Source organism: Ambystoma mexicanum, chromosome 2p (assembly GCF_040938575.1).
Source record: "Ambystoma mexicanum isolate Mex_15411 chromosome 2p, UKY_AmexF1_1, whole genome shotgun sequence".
Classification (NCBI taxonomy): Eukaryota; Metazoa; Chordata; class Amphibia; order Caudata; family Ambystomatidae; genus Ambystoma; species Ambystoma mexicanum.
In genome coordinates this window covers 152,235,124-152,251,124 of record NC_090923.1, presented here as the reverse complement: position 1 = coordinate 152,251,124, position 16,001 = coordinate 152,235,124, and the positions used below count along the sequence as shown (strand labels likewise).

Sequence of the window (16,001 nt, the reverse complement as noted above, 5' to 3'; positions counted from 1 at the left end):
CAGTTTGCTGCCCTTCCCTGCGTTTTCAGCACAGGATAAGGCGTCATGTTTGAGCTTTCATACACACTCTGGCTTCTTGGCCACGAGGATATAGTTAACAGTATAGGTATCAAGGCCTTCTGCCAAAGCCTCCTTTCAATAACAGTCTCTTACTGCAGAGGGCCTGTCGTAATAAACAAGCACCAAAGTTCCTTTCTAATCAGGATTTTCACATGTACACGTTCTCGCTTCCAGTATTCATCATGTGTCTCCTTCCTTCAGGCTTGGACCCCTTTTTACCACAACGTTCACCCTCTGGTCTCCCTCGTTCGGGCTCGGACCATGGATCTCCCTTGCTTGGACTCCAATCTCTTTAGCACAATATTCACCTTTGGTCTGCTCCAGACCAGACGTCCTTACCGGAACCCGCGAGCAGTCCAGGAAGCTAACAACGGCCCGTTGTTAGCATCCTCCCCATTCCCATTGAGCCCTTTGGGGGCTCAATGGGAATGGGGATGTCCCGGGTTCCCGGTCGCGAGAATGGGAATTACCGGGCCCGCCAAAGTCGGCATTGCCCGGCAATTCCCTATTTTCAGGACCTGGTACCCAGTTTGGGGGTAGCCATGCCGCTAAAGGCAGCATGGCTACCTCCAAACTCGTAATGAGGCCCAATGCCCTTACTTTTGTTTCTGCCACTTCTTGGCTGTATACCTTTGCAGAGACCTTTGATACATCCATCAGCAATTAAGCTTTCCTCGCGTCTTTCATCTTACGCATTTCGATTTTTGTTCTTGCACTCTTTACACAATGTTGTCGCTTGCAGCCTTGACTTCAACACAGATCGGTCTCATATCGGTCTCCCGAACTGTCTGCAGTGTCAACTGAAACAACGTGCCTTCTGCTTCTGACTTACTCAGTTCTTCACCAGCAGAGCCAACTCCTTCTCTATGGCCTGCACCTGAGGGGGCCTTTTAAGTCTCTCGGTCTCCCTCAGGGGTGGATCATCTCCACTAATGTAGTGACCACTCCGGCAACACTGTGCTTCTTCTGCACTCTTCCTCATCTCAGTAATTAGGGAATTGAAGTCCCAAAGGGAAAAAATAGGTTTTCTTATTTCTGTTGTTTTGCTTTCAAACCCCAATGTGTTCCTTATAACATTCTTTGAGGGAACTTTATAAGAATGAGTCATTAACCCTGATTGTGCAGAAAAAGGCAATTCTTGTATGCTGGTTTTATTGCCAACTTTCCTTTCACTGCCCCTTTACGTATAAGGGGTGTTCTTAGTTTACAGGTCTTTCGTACTTTAAAAGGGTTTTGAGTTCTCTCCAGGTCTATAAGAGTATGAGTGAGCTCACCCCTATTTATATGGGTAACTAGACGTTTTTACAACAAGCCATAACAGACTTTGGCATTGCTGAGCCATCCTCCATAGAGGAAGATGAATACCATGGCTCATCCCACGGATTCTTTTCACTCCCCTGGGCCCTTTTTCCTCCCAAGTGACCCTCCTGCAGAACACCACCCACAAGGTCAGGATCAGGAAGCGTCTGCCTTTCCCTGGCCACCTAGGAGGAGACTTTAAGCAGGGGGTTTAATGAGGGTTCCGTAGGATTCATCACATACCCTTCCTCTAAAGGCCTGACCTCCAGGATCTTTTACCTCTTCTTCACATTCAACCACTCCCACATTCATAGGGTATTCACATGCATTCCAGTCTCAAACTGGAACCTCTACAACCAACTCTTCTTGAGGCCAAGAGTTTTGGGGAAAATAAGAGGAATACACTTCTTTAGATGGCAGTTTAAAGTTCTTAAATAATCTCACTTGTATTTGTGCTACTCGAAAAACCCACTCATCAAAATGTTGAATTCCACTACCTAAGATCATTGGGGTAGGTAGATCAGGTATTCCTGCCACTTACACCGATATGGGTTTTCCCAAAATAGTGATCTCAATTTTAGTTAAGGGGGGTCTTTATGTCTGTCCATGTATACAACCTATAGTCTTTTCACCTACACTTTCCCAATGGGGTAGAAGATTAGCCTGTACCGCAGAGCTTCTGCTCACTGTGTCCAACTGAGCCCAAATGATGGTTCCTTGCTGTATAACTGTGGCATAACTATTCTTTTCTCCAGTACAAAGCATATCGTCAAATTTCTCAACAGCGATGATTTAGAGGAAGTAGCAAAAGAGCCACAAGGTGCACGCAAAAGTAAAAATTCAATGGAACTATTGCACTCAAACTTTAAAAAATACAATGAGGTTCTCTGACATAAAAACCCTGGCATGATTTCAACCCACCCCAGAAAAGTATTGGATTTATAAATATTTTCGAGGGTATCCGCCAGAAATGAACTCTTCATGTTATGTTAATGGTATTTATATTGCGCACCGTCACCAACAGAGTTGGTCCCGAGGCACTCTAGCGGATCTGTAAAACAAGAGGTGGGCGGGTAGGTTAGTTGGGAGAAGGGGGAGGAGAGTTGGAGAAGTGGTGTGCTGTTGGTGGCTTCAGTTTGGTATACACCATGCGCCGAGCTTTGGTGTGAGTACCGGGCGAGACCTTGTGTGTTGTTGGCGCTGTTTACGTGTTTGTTGTTGATGCAGTGTGGTAAAGTGCGTGCGATTTGCTGGGAGAGAGATGGTTGAGTGAATTTTCGGGTGGGTTTGTAAGAGAGTTTGGATTCTCCTAACAATGTTGTCCCGAGTAGGTAGAAGCTAGATGATTTAAAGTTCTCGTAATATAAATGTGTAGTCAAAACGTTATTATATTAATGTCATAATAATTATGGTGCTCTCCAATAATGCCCTTTTCTCTAATGGTATCAGAGACGGCTGGGTGGATTTTGGGGCAACCAAAGAGTTTTCAGATACAAGTATTTGTGATTGAGACAAATCTAGAATTTCAGCTTAGTCACAAAACTGTCAGTTTGGTTACTGACTGAAACGTACTTGGGAATCAGTATGGGAGTAAGCCCTGTTGGTAGACTTAAAAATTCCCAAGCTAAACCCAACAGAATGTTATATGTAAAATAATAAGCTAAACAGTCTGTTTTGGGGAAGGTGTACACAGTGGCAATCAGTTGAGGGTGTGTCGGTGGTTGTGATCAGAGGGATGCAAAACATGCTGGAAAATCTCATCTTAGCTTTGGTGCCTCTAGGGAGTTGAGAGACAATTAAGTCTTTAGGGGCAGGCACATTAAGAAGGAGTGGCTTTTTAGAATATGAATGCCAGCTCGAGCCTCAAATGTGCAATAAACAGACATGCCAACATCCGGGAGCCTGAGAGGGAGATTTCACCACAGCAATCGGAGGAATGTATTTTCCCACAGGATTGCATTGGGGTTATAATTATTAGAAATTGGGAGTCACCCCACTAAATCGGGAGGGTTGGCATGTATGAATAAATACTCTTAAAACGAGAGTGTCAGAAGAGCGCGAGGGCAGACTACAGTGAAGAAGCCCAGAATAATAGCACATTAAAGAAATCCAGCGACCCGCAGCGGTGAAGGGAAGCACGTTCTCCAACTCTGAAGTGCGCAGTGTTCGCTGAGGATTATTTCCCACAATGCCTCTGCGGGCCCCGGTCAACGGAAACCTGCCTGAAAGGGTTGCACTTTTAAGCGCTCGCGCAATGATACGTTGCCCAAGTAAAGAGTGAATCATTCATTTTCAGACATGCGCACTCACTCTAGGCGTGCAGCGAGTTGGCAGCGTGCCGTTTGACGTCACCGCGTGACGCGGGCGTTGTACGTCCACTTCCTCTCATGAGAACTGTCTAGTTTTTCTGCCACAGAGAACCACAGGAGACTCCGGCACCGGAGCGGGGGTCGCGGGTGTGCAGGGCCTCTGTGCCGTTTGGGGCCCGATGCGGGGCGTCGATGAGGCACCGGGAGCCGTAGCCTCCTCGTCCCCTGCTCTGCTACAGTGCGCCCGGCGGCAGGAGGCCACCACCGCCATGACAGAAAGCGAGGCAGCCCAACATCTGCAGACCAAGCCCGCACAGGAGTGTCCGGGAGGCCCCCAGACGCCGGACTGGGCCCTGCACTCTGTGCAGCTTGAGGCTGCCCCCGGCCGCACTGGCACTTTCTACGGCACTGTGACAATTGACGATCAGCGCCTTACTGTGCGTATCCAGGATGGGCTGCTCAGCCTGGAAGCCCGGGAGCCCAGTGGAGGGTCCAGCGCTTCGGACTTGCAGAACCTGTGTGATGCTGGCCTTGACCAGTTGGTGCTTGTCAGCTGTGAATCCGAGCCAAGGAAGAGCGGTGCAAGCCACGTGCTTCTGGGGGACCCCACCTCAGGGGACACGACTGGGGTCCCTACAGTGGCGCCCCAGCAAGATGTCGACAGCATGTGCAGCACAGTTGAGGACGGCATTGCCCACGGGCAGCTGGCAAACATATTTATAGATGAGAATGGTGAAGTGCGGCTGGCTGCTGATGGCTTTGGTAGGAAGGGTTTGGTACTGGTTTTCAACTGTCCTCAGGCTGACTGCCGCAAGACGTTTGACAAGAAGCACAAGCTGAAGCTGCACCTCCTCACACAGCACACCTCGGAGGAGCAACGACCTTTCCGCTGCAGCGTGGAAGGCTGCAGCTGGTCCTTCACTACTGCCTACAAGCTGAAGCGGCATCTGCAGTCTCATGGCAACCTTCGCCCTTACACCTGTCCGCTGGAGGGCTGTGGCAAGACCTTCACCACTGTCTATAATCTGAAAGCGCATGGCAAGACCCACGAGCTGGGTGACACTTTCAAGTGTGAGGTCTGCGAGGAACGGTTTCCGAGCTTGGCGAAGCTCACCAGCCATCGCAAGATGCACTTCGAACCAAACAAGCCCTATGTTTGTGAATTTCCTGGTAGGTTACGTAAGCAAAGGCAATGTTAAGTGTTGTCTTGTGGTTTTTGGTCTGAATCTGCCACGGTCCGACGAGGTGACTAAGTTTGCCTTTGTTTACAAATTGGACTTTTTTTGTTTTTTGTTTTGTTTCCCCCTATCAATGAAACTCCCATACCTCCTGTCTCCAGATAATGTTTTACAGTGAATTGGAAATCATGTTTTCAGTACTATCGTGAACAGCATATGTTTAACGTTCTTGCTCACAGACGTCCTAATGGAAGCACAACGTTTGCACGTATTCCAAGCCCCGGTGTTGGATAGGTCCCTATCTAGCTGCTCGATGCAAAGAAGACTGCACGTTTTATTAGAAAACAGGCCATGGTATAGTCTGGTGCTGAAGTTCTGATCAGATAATTAATGAAATCCAACTGTGTTCACTGAACTACATACAGTTTGTTCGCAATACCACATTTTTTGTCTCCATTTCTTTGGGAAAAATACTGATTAGCTGCAATAAGACCACCTACATTTTTCTATTTGAGGTTAATAAACTTGAGTATATAAACTTTGGGGCTAGTAACACATACCATGCTACAAAATGGTGTGCCTGCATTAGAAATAACTAGTTACCGTACCAGTTTAGTGCAAGTCTAGAGCTCTATACCTCAAATTAAGGGTTGTAAAAAGTGGGAAACTCCCAATTAAAGGTGTCATTTGTTGGTTGGGGAGTTGACTAGGTGGCCAAATTTGAGACCTTGCAACCAAACCGTCTTGTCTCTTCTCGTATACCGGCTTCTCCACTGGGGGATACCGGAAAGATCTCCCTGTAAATTACTGAGTCGTCCTTGTTTAAAACAGTTTGCATTGTCACATTCTGGTGGCGTTTGTTTGCCTGCCTTTTCATGTTGTGCAGCAGAGCTCAGACGGGAGAGCTGACCATATGTGACGGGCCCTTTGCATGATTATCAGGTCTGCCTATTTGACACAATAGTGTATTTGACACAAACGTCTACTTTTTTCTAGAATTTCAAAATAATGTTCGCCAGTGAAAAAGCAGCAGTATAGCACATGTGAGCGACTCGCCTAGTGTTGCAGTGAGCAACCTCAGCTGTGCAAGGCATGGGTGACTAGAGTCAGTAGGGTGAAGTAATCTGGGGCGATGGCAGTAGTGGTGTCTGTCCTTCTGGCATAATAGCAGATAATCAAGGATATGTAGACCCTGGTGCAGCCCTAAGGTAGGCATTAGGGGTGTCGGGTAGGTACCGACATCACAACAGATAGGTTTGGGCAGTAAGGCGAGGGCAGTAGGAAGTAAAGTAACTATGGTCGCAAAAATTGTCACATACCTTAATTCATGGAACCCTGCCGGCTGCTTGCCAGGCACAGACAGCAGTAGCCCTTGGGTCTGGTACACCGGCACAACCTCCCAGCCATGTAGGCTTGGTGGGGGATGGCTGTGAACAGGTCATTCAGGCCCAGGCATGGGTGAACACTCAGGAGACGCATGAGACTGCATCGAACAGCGGCAGCCATCTTATCACAGGTTTCGGTTTCTTTGTATTGATGTGGCATCCATTTGGGTAGCCCTCACTCATGGTGCGGAGCGGACATCCAGTGGACAGTAAGGCAGCTAGATGAAATTTGATTTTGAGTTATGTATAACGAGCTTGAAATGGACTAAACCGTATATGGCGCAGATGACATCCAAAGAAATTGCCAAAGTAAAATACTGTATCCCGTCCTAGGGGCCAGATGGATCCCAGCAGGCCCAAAGCTGACTAGAACTTTATTTAAATAAAAACGTTTTTACGCTGTCCTTTTATCTGGAACGCCGGAACAGCCTTCCTGCCGTGTAGGCCTAGCGGGGGTGGCTGTGAACAGGCCAATCGGGGCCATGCAGGGGTTACCACTCAGGCGACACACAAGGCTTCTGGATGTTGCATCGAAAGGCGGCAGCCATCTTATCATAGATGTTGGTCTTTGTATGAGATGTGGCATCTGCTTGGGTAGCCCCCGCTCATGATGCAGAGCGGGCACCCAGTGGGCAGGAAAGCAGATGGGATTTATGCTGTACCCCTGCATAGATAGTAGTCCTTAGGTCTGGTCCTTGGATTTGCCTGCATTTAATTTTAATTTCTCTATACTTCCCAGCGAACACTGAGGTGCCTGGCTCGGTGTCCTCATATTTATCTGTTCCCATCCCCCTGTGGCCACATTCTCCTGGGAACAGCTGCAACATTTCTCCAGCACACTGCAGCAGCTGAGCGCTCGAGAAATTCATGTTTGCTCCTGATGCTGCGTGAATACAAATGCCTTACTTACCCAGGCCTATGCTCCAATATGGCTGCTATGTTATTTATTATATGCCACACTACCACTTCTATCCCCTGCCCCTCATTTCTATCCCCGCTTTTCCCCATGCCCCAACCTGTTCTTCCCCACATACTTCTCTTGCTGCACCTGTACACCCTGCGCATAGGTTAAACTGTGCAGCTGTCAATGAAGTCCCTATCTCTAGGCGTACCCCCTCACCTTCCCCCAGTCAGTCACATAATTGGTAAGTACGTCCCCTTGGCAGTGCTGAATGTGCTCCTTTGCCACCCCTAACCCGTTTCAATCCATCAAATGACACTTTAATTCTTACCATCTTGGGTATCCACAACCTTGTTCCTCATACTTCAGCAGGGAAGATTCTATTACAACACTCTTGCCCATTCCTTGAACAGGCCACTCAAAAGGAGTCGCTGTGCTCCACATTTGCAGGTAGCGTTGTAACAACCTCTACTTCAGCATGCTCATTTACTCCAGGCTGGGCTGAATCCAAGTGCTTACTATGTGTTTTATCCCCTTCTCCGCCCACATTTATGGACATCATACCTCTTGAAATTGTATGTGCGGTAGTGAGGGGAATGCATGCTCCTGCTAGTAACAATTTAGTGCGCAGTCAAGTGATGATCTGCCCCATGAAAGTTGCGTAATGCTTATAAAGCGGGCGGCAAACAATACAGCCAGTTTTTGCCAAGTGTCGTCATCAGCTTGGCCAAGCACTTTAAGCAAGCCATTCTAACGCTCAACCAAATCGTTGACTTGTGGGTGGTACACTGACCATAGACTGTTTTATCACCAGGGGTGCGGCAAGCTTCTTGAAGAGGTCATTGACAAAGTGTTGCCCATTGTCTAACCTCAATTCATCACATACTCTCCACCTCAGGAATACTTCTGTACCAAGAATGTGGCTGCTGATTTTGCATAATTATGGGCACAGTCTTCCGCCTCGAACCAGCGTGAAAAGGGACATGCTACAACAAACATGTGTAAGAGGCACATCTATCTTGAATATCGACATAGTCAATATGCAAGTGCCAGAAGGGCCCCTCTAGCCGCGGTAATTTTGACATGAGTTTCCTGCGTGTTCTCTGCGAAGAACTTCTGGCAGATCATGCACTTGCCTTAAGTCCTAGAGGTTGGGCACAAACCAACTCTCATTTATCTCTACAACCACGTGTTCCTTTGACACATGGTCTGGATAATGTAACTGCTGTAATGCTACATTTAGTAATTTCTTTGGCTTTTTATTTTGTTTATAACACGCTTAATATCAGCAGGTGGCTTTGAAGCGTGGGATCGGGATTCAAACCATTGTCTGCGGTGCCTTGCTTCCAAGAGAAATGCGTTGCCCCTGGGGTAATTCTCCTTGCAATTCAGTAACCTGAACAATGGGCCCAGTAGTGTTATAGCTTTCGGGTAATTTGGAGCTGAGTTTTATCATGGGTCTTTTACATTTTTTTTCATTTTTTTTATCCTGGGAATAATTTGGCAGTTCCTTTGTGCAAGTTGGCTGCTTCTTTTGCTGCTCGGTCAGGCATATCATTACCGTGTGAAATAAAATCTAGGCCGCCTGTATGGGCTGCGCCTTTTATTTTGGCTACCTCTACTAGGAGGGCTAGCACGTCTATGAGCTGTGCCAATAATTCTGCATGCTTAACCGGGGACCCAACACTCATTCTGTATTCTCATCCCCTTTCCCATCGAGCCAACCCAGAGTACATGGTGGAGGTGACGTAAGCAGAGTCTGAAAATATGTTGTCCGCATGCCCTTCTGATATGTCTAGTGCTGTTAGTAAAACCACAAATTTTGCCACCTGTGCCGAATGTGCTGGCAACCCCACCTGTGATCAAATGCAAAATTCCCCCTCATGATACACCACCGCAGCACCAGTGTGCATGCATCCTTGAATCTATCATTGAAGACCCGTGAACAAAGAGCATGTCTACGCCCTCTATGGATTACCCCTTCCATCCTATCCATATATGATGCACAGTCATGAACATACTGTCTGTGCGTGGCTGGCTGTGCTATAAACCTCGCTGGGTTCACTACACAGCATATAACTACCTCAATCGCTGGGTTTGTCAATATCACCTCGTATCCCGAGGCCCTCTGAGTCATGTGGATTTGGACTTTTCCAGTATCACAAATAGTGAATGTTCCACTTATAAAATCACTGGGTACCCCATTGTTATGGTGGCTGACTTTTTCTATGGCAAACAGCGCAAGCGGTGGACACATGGAAAATGGCCCTGCATTACTGCGTCTAACAGCCCGCTGAAATACATCAGGGACTTGCACCCTTGTTGCTTCTTCTGTGAGTGGAAAGCTGTCATCAGAATATGAGAACAAATAGAATGCCTCCGTATAGTTTGGTGTTGCCAACACTGAGGCATATGCCCGGCCCTCTTTGTGTTTGGTAACAATTTCCTTCATCTCTGACCATTTAATGGCACTTTTTAACCTTTTTGGACTTCAAGTGCCCGAAGGAGAGGCTTTAAAAATATTGAATAGTCAAATACCCATCCCCTGCAGTAGTTGCACAATCCCAATAATGGCTGTATTCCTTTAACTGTGCCGGCGGTGGTGTTCTGTGTATTGCTTCCACTCGCTCTGGTTTTATCTTTCGCCCCTCTGCAGATATTATCTGCCCCAAATACGCCACCTCTGTCTGACTGTACTGTAGCTTTTCCGTCATCCTTTGTATCCTTTCTCTGCTAGCAGTGTCAAAAGAAGTATTGAATCTGCCCTGTTCCTCCGTCTCACTGCACACTAGGAGGTCGTCCTCATAATGTGTCACAGTACGGGTTACTTTGATTAGAGCCATCTGGATCACCCTGTTGCACACACTAGCGGATTTACAATACCCATGAGGCAACCATGTGTGTTTAAATCGGACACCACGATACGCGAACACAGCGAGATATCTCAATGCAATGGGATGGAGAAGAAAGCATTTTTTAAATACATCACTGTCGCATTTGCTGGAAAATTGCATAATATAGTAGTGTTAAGCACAAGGGGAATCGCTGCCTCTACCACGTTGTTAGGATGGCAGAGATCCTGTTTTAATCTCCAGGCCCCTCCTTTTGCTTTCTTGATCAGGAATAAGGTTGTGTTGCACGGGGAGGTTGAAGTCTGTATGATGCCCTGCTGCCATAACGCTAAATGTGTACCATATATGCCCTCATTTGCCTCACGGGAAAGTGGTTACCGTTTCACCCAGGACAGTAATGCCCCCTCTTTTTAATTTTATACAGACCACCTGCTCCTTTGAACACTCCTACATCATAGGGCCCTTCTGTCCATAAAATGCCGGGAATTTCTTTACATTTTCCCCAAGTGTAGGCATCCTGCTTCTTCACTACTTGTCAGTTGCGGCACTAACCTTGCTCTCACTTGTATTGGGCATGGGATGTGTAGTTGGAACCCCTCTCTCCACATGTGTTCCCCAGGACTCTATCCTCTCACCCTGGCTCTTCAAAAGTTACTTGGGCCTCTTTGGTCCACCTGATCTCTACCCTTTCCTCTAACTTTCAGTATTATGCGGATGACATACTGCTCTCTTTCAGACTCCCCTCAGCCTTCTCTCCTCTCATTCCTGACTGTCTATCTGTGATTCAGGATTGGTGCGCCTCCAACAATCTCTGCCTTAATACCATTAAGACTGAGATCCTTCACTTTGGGACCCTGGCTCCCGCTTTCCCTCTCACTCTGGCTGCCCTCCTTGGACCCTCTTCCTTCGCCTTCCTATGAGGGAAAAAAACCTTGGTGTCCTCTTCGACTCCACGCTCTCCTTCTCTCCTCACATCGCCTTACCAAGAATGCCCACTACCAACTGCACCTCCTCAGAGGTATTCTTCCTTTTCTCACTTTCCCTCAGAAGCTCATTGTCTCCAGAGCCCTGGATCTCTCTAGGCTGGACTACTGCAACAGCCTCTTTCCCTACATTCCTCCCTCTGCAACTAATTCAGAACAGAACTGCAAGACTTATCCTTGGCCTCAGGGACCGTATCTCTCCAGACCTAAAATCTCTTCACTTGCTCCTAGTGGCTGCAAGGATCAAGTTCAAAGACCCTCTGCGTTGTCCACAAGGCTTTCTGGGGCTGCTGCCTGCACTACATCCACCTCTCTTCCAAAATACTTTCCTTCTCGAACCCTTCACTCAGCTACCTTCAACTCTGAGGGTCAGACGGTTCTCCAGGCAGAGAGTGGTGGGTAGATCTCTCTCTCATCTGCAAGTGCCTCCTTCTGGACTGGCCTCCCTGCCGCCCCTCACCCACTCCCCCCAAACTTGAGTCGGACCACCTGACGTTTCGGAAGCAGCTGAAGACCTTCCGCTTTCTCTCCATCTCCTGCTGACCTACCGTTCTGCTACGCTGACTAGTTGCTTGGTACCCTCTGTCTCACTGGGTACCAGGCTCCTCCATGATGTCTCCTCTGCACTGCCGGTGTGCTTACCGTACACTTAGGGCTGCAACTGTAACTACAGTACCCTGCCTCCTTTACCCAGTGCTGTGCTGCCCTGATTGCACTCCCCCCGGCTCCCTTTTCCATGGAGCGTCCCCCTGCACTTTTGAGTTGTCACACTTGCACAATCTGAATGACACAAAGCCTAGCAAGATTTGTGTTTGACCTCTTTGTCGTCCTCTATCTTCTAAATCGCTACAGTGCAACTTGAGGATTTCCTGGGAAGTCGGGGGCTATTGGATACGTCCCAATCAGAATTTAGGCCAGAACATGGGACTGAGACCGCACTCGTGTCAGTCTGGGATGATATTTTGAAGTCTGCCGATGAGGGTGACATTAGCATGCTAGTCATGCAGGAACTATCGGCAGCCTTCGATGCCGTTGATTTTGATTCTTAACTCAAGACTCTCTGCAATGGCTCAGGTGTTCAATGAATCATTTAAATGGTTTACATCTTTTTTGACCACTTGAACTCAGCAAGGTAAAGTGGGGCCATTTATCTCTGATTCTTCATCAGTTAAGCGTGGAGTGTCTCAGGGCTTCTCCCTTTCCCCATTGTTATTTAACATTTATATGTGTCCCCTGTTAGCGCAGGAGGTCAAATTCTGAGAAAATGCCTATCACTCATATGCCAACAATATGCAGATCTATGTCTGACAAAAAGAACCCGTGGAAGCGATGGACAGAGTGCTGTCCTGTGCCAGTAAAATAAAAAGTTGGATGTTGACATAATAAGCTCCAACTAAAACTGAGATCATAATATTCGGATCTAACACAAAATTGACTTGTATCTCTCAACATATAGATCTTGTCCCGCACTTTTTGAGGTCCCCACATAATTTCCAGAACCTTGGATGTATCTGGCAGGCAATTCTAAACTATAATCTACAGGTAAATTGAATTGTTTGTTTGTATAGCGCACCTAACCCTCAGGTAACTGGGCACATTGATTCTGATACATAACAAGGTTACACAAAGAGCAATGATGATTATAATACAGCTATCGGGATGTGGTGGTAATAAGTTATATACAGGGAGATGCGTAAAGGCAGGCAACTTATAGTAATTTAAATGTGGCTACATTGTTAATACATAGTTATAATGGATCATCAGGTAAGTCCAATGGGATAAGTTTTATTGACACTGCGGATTGGTGAGGCAGTTTTTTGCATGGGTCCTGAATCGGGGAAACAAAGGTTCTACTCTTAGAACTGTAGGTAAGGAGTTTGATAATTTGAAGGCAATGACAGGGAAGCTACTGCCCCCAGATTTTTGTAAGTTAAATCTCTGTACTCTGAGGCAGTGTAGTTAAGCACTTCTGGTAGGCTGGTCTGATTGTTTTTTGGTGAGTCTGACAGATATTTAGGTGCTGAATTGGACAGGCATTTGTGAGTAAGTATGATGGTTTTAAAAGAAATTCTACTCTTGACCAAGAGCTAATAGGCATTGTGCCTGGTTTCGGAAATATAGTGTGTCATTGATATGTTAAAGGCATATCTGTCACGACCCTCGCCCAAAACCCCCTCTGGGAAACCTATTGGCCAGCTGGATTCAGGACTCTGGCCTCTAGAGCCTGGCATCCTCTTCAAAAGCCCTCATGGGGCCAGGCTCATACACCATGAAAAACAATGTGCTTGGGAACTACTTTATTGTATTGTCAGTTAACATGGAGGCATCCCTATGCGGTCTAGTGTTTTGGGTGTGGTTGCCTAGGGACTTCTTTACCTGGACTATTTTGTTGGGGCTATTTAAACCACACCCGAGCAAGACAATACGCTTTGTGTTACTTTGCAGCTTGCAACGTGACGCTCACCGTGTCCAGCTATTACCTCGGAGAAGCAGAACCTGCAAGGAGACAAAAGGAACATCATTAGCAGGAGCATCTTACCTGCAGTCTTCATCTTTTTGAACACTCGCAGCTACTGAGAACAGCTTCCTCAAATCTGCACGCCTCCCGGCTAGAACGACCTGAAAAAGGAAGATGGAGGCAACATTAAAGAAAACAGAGACATTAACAAATTACAAACTGCTCAAAAGGCTTACCTGTCTGTTCACCTCTCGGCTGGCACCACTCCGGACATTCCACTCACGCTGAAGAACACTGCGACCTTCAAGGAAGGAAAAACACAGGTTAGCAAAGGCAAGACTTTGCAGCGCTGCGCATAGCGCTTACTTACCGCATCATAGCGCTCTTAATGCACAATCATTTACCAGCGGGGCTCAACCAAGCCAGTTTGCCACGCTGAAGCTCTGCATACCTAAGGGCGAGAAGAGACATTTTAAACAAAGAAAGGCATGCAGGATAGCAACAAAACTAAAGAACAGCAATAAAACCTACCTGAACAATATCAAACAGGACGGCGTGGGTGAAGTAACTGGACCGCACTCGCGCATGAAAGACAACGCGCCCCTGCAAAGAAGGCAGGACGGAGAGCACGCCTAATTCTACCACAAGGTGAGGAGAGGGTGCCAGAAGGACTGAAATAATACGGGGGTGGAGGGAGGATACGTACCCCAGTCGGTCAGTCTTGAACACAGTCCTCCTGTAGTTTCAGGCAGAACCTTCCCCGCAGACCACATCAGGGCAAAGCTGAGAAGCATACACCAGCAAGTAACCCGGCTGGGTGGCGTCCCTGTGGATACCAGGTGAGCGTAACAGAACGCAAAGCCTACCATAACAAATCCACACTTGTGTATAGGCGCGTTATAAATATCATATCACCTGGGCGCCATGGAGACATCAGAAATGGACCAATTGGCCCAATTACTAGGAGAGCTACGTGCTGAGGTTCATTCTGCCCATACAAGAGACTAATGCCCCCCGGAGAGACCTAAAAGTGACCAAAGAACGCACTGAAGAGATTAGCAGGCAATACTTGCAATCACAGGCAGGACAGACGCCTCTACCTGGAAGCAATCCAACGATGCAAAAGCCTGCCATACCACCCACTCCGGTACAGATCACGTTACCTGGAACAGTGCCCCAGGCACCACCAGAAAGGTTCTCAGGCGAACCATGGAAGTATGCAGCATTCATCAATCAGTGCCGCCTTCATTTTCTTTGTAGGCCTGGAGCATTTCCAAACGACCAAGCTCGGGTAGCTTTTGTTTTATCATACCTGAGTGGTTGTGCAGCTAGACCACCGGTTGCAGGACTGAAAGGCAGACCGGTCTAAGACGGACCGTGTATGTTCGACCAAGGGAAAACGCACCCCGTGTACCTGAAAATGCTGCAGAACCCATGCAGATTGGAGGGATACGGCCTCCATTAACAAAACAAGAGCGGGACAAAAGAAGACGACAGCTTTGTTTGTATTGTGGGAAACCAGGACATTTCCTGAAGGACTGTCCAGTAAAACCCCCAAGAAGAACAGTCGGGGCCACAGAGAAGGACAAAGCTAAGGAATCGTAAAACTACCATGCTCGACAAATGTAGACGTCAGTTTGTCGAGTGAGAAGAAAGAGTTGCTGACCTCGCACTTTACAATAACAGTGATCTTAATTAACCACCAACAGTCGTCAAGAATGCATGCCGTTGAAGCATACATAGATAGCGGAGCAGTTGGAAATTATATTGGTCAAGAACTGCCAGCAGAGATGGGGCTTCCTTTGTGTTCTAAGCCAACTATGGACAAGGTAACCACCGTGGGTGGGACAGAAATCGCTTCCGGACCAGTAAGCCAGTGCACAGCCAGGGTAACCTTGCTATGCCAGGACGGACATCCGGAGTCTATTTCATGCTATCTCATCAAGGCACCTCAGTTCAGGCTAATACTAGAGATGCCATGGTTGGTTGCTCACAACCCTTTGATAGACTGGCGGGCATGAAAATTAACCTTCCCCGGTGACTGCTCCCCTGCCTGCTATTACCAAGAGGAGAAACCCGACGTCTGTATCCCCCATGACTCCCGGAGCGACAGTATCAACCCTGGGAGCAACTAATACCTTGCCAAGTGAATACCATGATTTCCTGGATGTTTACCGAAAGGACCAAGCCAATACCTTGCCGCCGTACAGGCCCTATGACTGTCAGATCAACCTTGTTCCTGGTGCACAAATCCCTTGCGGCAGGATCTACACTCACAGAATCAGAAAACCTTCATTTGAAATCCTATTTAGACCATTACCTTGCAAACAGATTTATCCCTCCTTCGAAGTCCCCCGCAGCCAGTCCTTTGTTCTTCGTACTGAAAAAGGAGACTTGAGAACCAGTATTGACTACCGCACATTGAACCAGATCACTGTGAAGAACCGCTACCCCTTGCCACTTATCCCAGAGATGCCAGACCAAGTTAAAGATGCCCAGATTTATACCAAATTGGACCTTCGAGGAGCGTACCACCTGGTCCGAGTCAAAAAAGGAGATGAATGGAAAACCGCCTT

General features: G+C 47.5%; 1 protein-coding gene across 3 annotated transcripts in view; it reads left to right on the top strand.

The window, feature by feature from the left end:
• The first annotated feature begins 3,653 nt into the window (after positions 1 to 3,653).
• The window catches only part of LOC138566296 (zinc finger X-linked protein ZXDA-like), a 566,179-nt gene continuing 553,831 nt past the window's right edge, over positions 3,654 to 16,001 (top strand). For 2 of the 3 annotated variants that reach the window (XM_069643398.1, XM_069643400.1), the window contains exon 1: positions 3,732 to 4,838. In XM_069643398.1, coding sequence (XP_069499499.1) covers positions 3,848 to 4,838 — 991 coding nt within the window. In that variant the 5' untranslated portion in view covers positions 3,732 to 3,847. Of the gene's footprint in view, positions 4,839 to 16,001 lie in introns of all 3 variants that reach the window. The other variant, XM_069643399.1, reaches the window with a different exon arrangement.